At 41.9% G+C, this 7,545-nt stretch overlaps 1 protein-coding gene across 2 annotated transcripts in view; it reads right to left on the reverse strand.

Annotated features, from left to right (window-relative positions):
* Positions 1–5,631, reverse strand: part of LOC118218114 (metastasis-associated protein MTA3-like) — a 51,217-nt gene extending 45,586 nt beyond the window's left edge. The window contains exons 1-3 of one of the 2 annotated variants that reach the window (XM_035400530.1): positions 5,452–5,631; positions 5,202–5,242; positions 3,242–3,309 (exon numbers count right to left, since the gene is read on the reverse strand). In XM_035400530.1, the coding sequence (XP_035256421.1) occupies positions 3,242–3,309; positions 5,202–5,229 (96 nt within the window). In that variant the 5' untranslated portion in view covers positions 5,230–5,242; positions 5,452–5,631. The remainder of the gene's footprint in view (positions 1–3,241; positions 3,310–5,201; positions 5,243–5,451) is intronic. The other variant, XM_035400531.1, reaches the window with a different exon arrangement.
* Between the last annotated feature and the right edge of the window lie 1,914 nt (positions 5,632–7,545).

A 7,545-nucleotide genomic window follows, 5' to 3' on the forward strand; every position in this document is an offset into this window, starting at 1 on the left:
ATAAGAGCGCTGCGTGTGCCAATCAAAGGTGAATTTCAGGTTTCATTTTTAAATAAGTATCAGCTCCCGCGACATCGTACTCTAACAATTCATTTAAAAAAAGAAATCGACTGAATGTCGTACGTACAAAGATCAGCCAGAGGTTAATGTTTTACAGTTCTGAGAGAGAAAAAGAACAGAGGCATCAGGTAATCAGGGGAAGTGGGGCACGAGAACGGGTCTAATCACAGACACCCTGGCTGCACAATTCACAGGAACCCCCAAGGGGGGAAAAACTGCTCATCTGCCGCCCTCTTTCACTTTTAACGTCCCATAAATGAAGACTCCATTCTCTGGAGGATAGACTGATAAGGGCAACAATTCAATTCTGTGAATAACTGCAGGAAAAAAAAAAACCAGGAGAAAGAAACATGGGTCACGGGAAGAACGGGAAGAACGGATATTACACTGAGTCCTGAATAATGATGTGCAGCAGAAGTTGGCCTCTATTTTACCATGATTTGGGAATCCAGCCCACCGCACCCCCCTTTTCCTCTATGGAAACCGGGAACTCTGAATCCTATTGGTTCTGATTAGGCCTGTTGCAGCGTTGCTGTAACCCCATTGGATGGACCCAATGGGGAAGTGCCTGTGTTAAGGGATGGCGGATGAACTGATTGCCTTACGCCAGGCTCACACTAAACGATTTTTGCCCCGGTTATCCTGCCCCAGACAAATTTTTGAGATCTGTGATGAAAACCCCAGGTCGGAGCCAAATTGGTGCTTGTGCCCATCACCAACGCTCGTTGACTCCGAGCAGATCAGAGATGCATTCCAACTGCAATTTTGAGCCGTCCCAGATGCCCTGACGTTTTAAAGCACGTTTGAAATTATCGGCACACAATCTGGTAGCGTGAGCAATGTAGTATGACAAACAGTGAGAACGGCAATGAGCAATAGCCAATGAGAGAGCGAGAGGAGACCAGGAGGAGGAAATAACTACAGAACAACATGTCTTCAAAGAAGATGGCTATTTTATTGTGTTTCTATCATAATATAATAATTGTCAAGTCATACACAAATGGTTGTTAGGGACTTAACGACGTAACTAAAACAAAAGCACAAATATATCCATGCCGGCAACACACAGTTTGAACACACACAGGCTAGCTAGCTAAATTTTCACTGCACTACTATTTGGGATTCATTTACCTCCAACTCTCTCTGAACACACAATACTTGCTGCCCACATCTCCCCAGCCCCTGACTCCACATTTTGTGTTTTGCCCTCTTCCTCCGTTTTTTGGCACAAAATGAGCACAGGAACACAAAAAACGGTTACCTCTGGCGTGTTTTTGTGAGACAACAGGGTTTTGGGATGCCGAACATAAGATCATGTCATTTGTGAACCGCGTGTGTTTGATTTTGCAGTGTGCGCTACTTTCTTGAACACTAGGTCAACAAAACAACAGATTACAAGAAAGAATGCTTGGTAATGTGAGCAGCACAGCGATTTTGGGATTTTAAAAGTCGTGCAGTCTGAAGTTGGCATAAGTAATAAGACGGCATCCTTCATGGTGGGGTCCACTCACACCTCTTTACCACAAATGCAGTGCAGAGTGATGGGGAAATGAGCATTGCCAAAAAAGGAGAAAAGTGTCCCAGCCTGTACACTCCTGAGGTCACACTTGTACAGTGACATGAAGCCATTATGGGCCGTGAGCTTCCTGCATTCTCTCCAGAGAGGGACCAACGCATCAATCTTACGTCCTATCGAGACACACTCCACTCTGAGTTGATGGCAAATTCTGTGATGGTATGGAGAGCGCTAGGGTTTCTAGGTGTGAATGGGGGGGGGGGGGGGGGGGAGTCAGTGACACCAGAAGTAGCTACCAAGTAAAAAAAAAAAAAATCCACACCAGTCTTCTGTGGAGGGAAAAAGAAAGAATCTAAATGAATGCCATCCTCAGTGCTGACCCCAGTGCCGATTGTTTATAAACAAATCCTCCATGGTATACAGTCCTCAGTGCGCATTACCAGGTCCTATAGCAATAGTGCTTCCTGCTAAAGCTGTCCTTACATTCCAGAGTACCAGAGAAGATTTACAGCGCTGCCCAAACATTACAGCATGAGGCGCTAACTTAACGCAGAGCTCTGTAGCCGGGAACCGAAAACAACTGGCTCAGGTCACTGTCAAAAAAAAACACCCATCAGCTCAACTGCTTGTGACAGACCAATCAGCCGCCAGATTACAGCAATGTGGCATGTTCTACAAAGGCCCGGTAACTTTGCTGGAACCCATTGGACAATGTCGAAATACGGTGGCATATTAATCTGGGAGGATTTTTTTTTTGCGCTGTCAAATAACCTTCAAAGGCTTCATACGAACCGTCAGTTTTTTAATCAGATTCCGGGGGTAAGTACTTGACGCTGCATGAACAGTCCGTGCAAAGCAGCCAATCTCCGCTGTGTTTCAAAAGCAAACAACAATGGCTGATGCAACGCTGACAAAGCTGTGGTACAATAACTCTGAGTCACTGTATCTGACAGTGCACGTCTGTGCGCAACTTGTGGGACGGGCCGACATCACAGACAGGGCTCGAGGTGCAGCGTTCAGACCAGACAGAAACCACAGATTTTGGTTTCTCTCGCACACTGGGCACGCAGGGAGAGAGCCGCAGATATTCAGATTTAATGAGCACTTTCAGAAGCACAACCCAACAATTTGCAGAAAAATACTAATCAATGTAATTAGACACAAGAGTTTTGGCTGCTGTGTCCAATAGGCTTCATATCCAGGGATGGAACAGGCCAAGTCATGATGACACAACACACAGAAAAGAGGTGTGATCTCACTGCAGTACAAAGCAAGGTGCAAGCTTGGCAATGGCAGCAACAATTAACAAATGCAATATAGAAATAACATCACCATCAAATTATGATTCATGTTCAAGTGGTACCTCATATGCAATCTTTATATTCAGGTACGAAATGGAATGGAGAAGCCTGCACTAGCTGCCCAAATCAGTGAGGGGCACATCTTTCTGTGAGTGGAGCAAACGGAGAAACTGCATCTGCCCACGTGTAACTACAGGATAGGTTCTGACAGTGTGCATGTACAATGACATGCTTCAAGCTGTTAGTCTCAAGCAAAAAAAACAAAACAAAAAAAAACAGCACCACACCCAGAGCCCGGCTAATCCCTTCATTCCATCCCCCCCCCACCCCACCCCACCCCACCCCACCCATCAGGACACTATACCTTATTGAGTTCCTCTATTCGCCTGATCAGATAAGGGTTGCTGGAGGAATTCTCAAAGAAGACATAATCTGCAATAACAGAGAAAGAACAAGCGTCTTAAACCCCGGATTTGGTTTTCATTGACAGCAGGCAATTCAATATTGATACAGACGCACAGAAGCATAACCAAAAAAATGTGTTGAAGCAACATACATAATTACACTGTGTTGAGCAGCACAATAAGAGCACAGCTTCTGAAACCTAAAATTAACCTGCCTCTTAATCCCTAAAAAGTGTTATTTTAAAAAAAATGAGCTGTCTATCACTCTGCAATGCAAGACACATACATTAAAATATGCAGCAATTATTTCATTTCAAACAATGGGCATTATACAGGCCTAACCCTTTATTTATTAATGGATTACTTCACAGAAACAATTACTCAGGCATCTACGAGGGACAACCCATGCTCTTTCTTAGGATATTAAAGGTGTAGCATTCAAACTCTTCTAATGTGATCCTGTTATTGCTCTTGCCTATTAAATTATCCATCACTAGAAAGGGAATCAGCAGTATAAAAGTGAAACGGACATATCATTACAAGTAGTAATTTTATAATTTTTTAATTTTGTAAAAACTTTCATGAAATATAGCAAAGTTCTGGCAAGTGACCAGTGAACACACAGCCTGAAATTGAAAACATTGAGTCAACTCTCGACCACCCTGGTACAGTAACAGTGAGCGAAACACCAATCCTTGACGACCGGGTAAAACCTACAGTCTTTGCACACTCAGTCACGTCAGCTCTTTCAGTCTCAGAATGAACACTGTCAAATCATTTACGTGTCTGGTTATAATCCTTAATTGGCCAGAGTATGAACGCAAAACTGCTGCTGATGTTTTGGCAACGTCTGATTTAAATACCGCAATACATGTCATTTTACAGGAGCCATTTCACTCCCAAATCTAATGGGAAACCCAACAACCTACGTAGGCTATAACGTGACCTGAGTACAGGTAAACTCGTCAGTTTAACTAGATGGAGACATGCACTGATGATGACATCAATCCAAATAGCACAAATACGTGTTTCCTATAGTTTTAGACTATAATAAGCTGTACAGTAACAAACAGCAATTCTTCAAAGAAGAGAATTGTGAAGACCGAGTAAAAACTGCAGCCAATGTCACGTGACTTACATTCCGATACTTTGTCGCCGGAGGACAACGCAAATTAACGCGCAGATAGCCAGTTTTGTATAATGTCGGTCGTAGCCGTTACATACAATGGTTTCGCATTTCATGTACAACTACACATCATGGTTTCGGAAACACATTTACGACACAATAGCACAGCGCGACACATTACAAAGACTGGTAGCTACCGTAGTTTTGCAGCACAGCTGAAGGAAACAGTGTACATCATCTGTGTTATGCATGCCATTACTTTCGCAAAAGAATTACATTTGGAAAATTTCGAGCATCAGTCATCGCACATCCCGTGACTGCACCTAGCTACCCCAAGCAAGCCCGGGGAGCTGAATCAGGACCCGTAAACCATGGGGATACGCCAGAAACAAGGGCACACATTTACGTCCAAAAACAATAGATACGTAGAAACAAATAAGCGACTGTAAAACTTTATTTTACAAACATCAAACATACTCATAAACAGATTTTAAAACAGCCGAGTAGTTGCTGGTATAAACTAGGTGATGCATGCTATTGTTTTTGTAGCATATTATTTTGCGAGCTTGCTAGCCAGATAGCCCCTGTCTGGGTGATTGGAGGCCCGGCCCATATTTAGCGAATCACAAACATTTAAATAAATACCCACCACGCCGGACGGAAAATATGCCTGTATACATAATGAAATTTGGACAATGGAATCGTAATCGAAAGCCTGTCTGAATCGCTTATACATCTCCACCACGTTTCAAAATAATGGCACGTTTGTAATTCATAAATCGAGGCTGACATACCTCCGACCCGGTACATGTTGGCCGCCATTTCTGCCCTCCTCCTGGAGTGTAAGAAAATAAAGACAAAGCATAAACAAAAAATGTAGCCTATTATACATACATATACAAACAAATAAATATTTTTAAGGTACTTCTTCTAAAATTGTTATGAAATACAAAAAGATGAATTGGCGTGGTGGGATGAACTAGGAGTTGAGCGGGCGATATTTAAACTCCCCCTCCCAGTTTTCAGAATACAACAGCAACTCACACGCGAAACGGCTTCAGATGAGCCGGGCCCGTGTTTCCTGGTTGGGGTGGAGGAAAGAGGAGGATGAGGGGAGGGTAGCTGGGGAAGGCGGCGCTGGTGCACACACTCACACCCTCGTCGTTGTGAAACACAACACTGCATGCTGCGTACACTGTCCACCCAGGCTTCCCTGCTTCCGTATAGCGGTGAATTAAGTCGAACCTTTACGGAAATCCTCGAGCGCTAATACAATATATAGCCAAGATAGGGGAGGAAAATAAATAAATAAATAAATACCATTTTCCCTTGCTTGGCTGTTAAAACGTTATGTTTACGGTACGGATTAAATGGGTTTCCCACACTCACTCACTCACTCACTCACTCACAGGAGCACCGCGGGTTATCTTGGGACACATAAAAAGATCTCATATTGGGAATTATTACCACCTTTCTCCCTACTGATAATGGGGCTGCACGCACATATGCACACACACATACACACACACACACACACATGTTTGTATTGCTATACTTGTAAGGACTTCCCATTGACTTACATTCATTCCATAACCCTAACCCTAACCTTAACCTAATTATTAACCCTAACCCTAACTCTAAGTCCTTAACCCTAACCCCTGAACTTGTGGAGACCAGCAAAAAGTCCCCACCTTGCATGATTTTCCTCATCTTTCTATCCTTGTGGGGACATTTGGTTCTCACAAAGATAGTAATACATGCCCGCCCACACACACACACACACACACACACAGTCTCAGAAATAAATGCCCTGTTGGGATTTTCATGCACTATAGGCTCTAGAGTATTTGAAAATATATTTCAATCACTGTACCCTCAATCTATTGCAATATTTAACAGTATCTTGACAAATATACAAATGTTTCATGTTTTCAGATATTTCAATATATTGCATTACTGATGTGAAATCTATTTATCATCATGTTTTCCACATATATTGAATATACTGCAATATATGTGAAAAAGTCCACATATATTGCAGTATATTGAAGTTCTATGAGGATTAATCATGTCTGGTGTCCTGTATCTGAGCTTTTCACATTTCACCCATGCCAAATTACTTGCCATGCAGTCATCGCCATCCTGAAGAGTTTAACAGAAGGGCCCTGTCACTTGTTCATTTGCTTTTTTTCTCACATACTCAGCAATGTAAGATCAAACTAAACCACACAAAAGTATGCCATTCTATGGATCAACTGAAGTAAGCTAATGAACTGGACAGACAGAGGGCTCCAGATTTTTTTAATGCATTGCCACATTGAGCAGGCTATATACATAATTTAGACTGGACAACAGTCCCTTAACCGCTTGAAATGTATTATTTTTGGAATGTTTATTATTATTATCATTATTATTATTATTATTATTATTATTATTATTATTTCTAAATCTAAGTCATTGTTCTAGAACACTGCTTTCTTTCCATTGCTATCAATTACCATTAGTGATAATTACATCAGCATTGCATACAGTCAAACATTCTGATCATATATTTGTGATTTTACACCACAAAGGTTTAAAGAACCCATCTATACCCCACATGTATATTCTACATTGCGTGGGTCGTGCAGAAGTTTGGATAACTTATACTGTACGTACCTGCTTTCGCCAATTGATTAAAATATCACAATGTGTTACTGGGAAAGTGGGTACATTGATAACAGCAGCAAACACCTGAAACTGTCCATTCACAAAAAGTAGGTAATTGCGTATGTTATTTAAAGCTGTAATAAATGACGTTATTTTAATTTGACGCTATTTCATTAACAACATGCAAACAGTCCACTGGGTTAATGGGCCTATACGGTACAGCGAAACATAGAATCGCTGATGGAATATTGATCAGATGAAACCTATTTTGCTTTGTAAAAAATGTTTCCCTCTGACCGAGCAATTCTCTGTACAATTTACTGGGTAATTTACATCCATGATATATTACACAGACATTTCCTTAACAGATATTAAGAAAATGGATAAGTCCATAGTTTGTGGAACGGCTACAATACAGCATCTAAAAGAGTAATAGGTTGTCAAATGTATAGTTTGGGGGGGTCGGGGATTGTGGGGGGGGGGGGGGGG

Source organism: Anguilla anguilla, chromosome 18 (assembly GCF_013347855.1).
Source record: "Anguilla anguilla isolate fAngAng1 chromosome 18, fAngAng1.pri, whole genome shotgun sequence".
Classification (NCBI taxonomy): domain Eukaryota; kingdom Metazoa; phylum Chordata; class Actinopteri; order Anguilliformes; family Anguillidae; genus Anguilla; species Anguilla anguilla.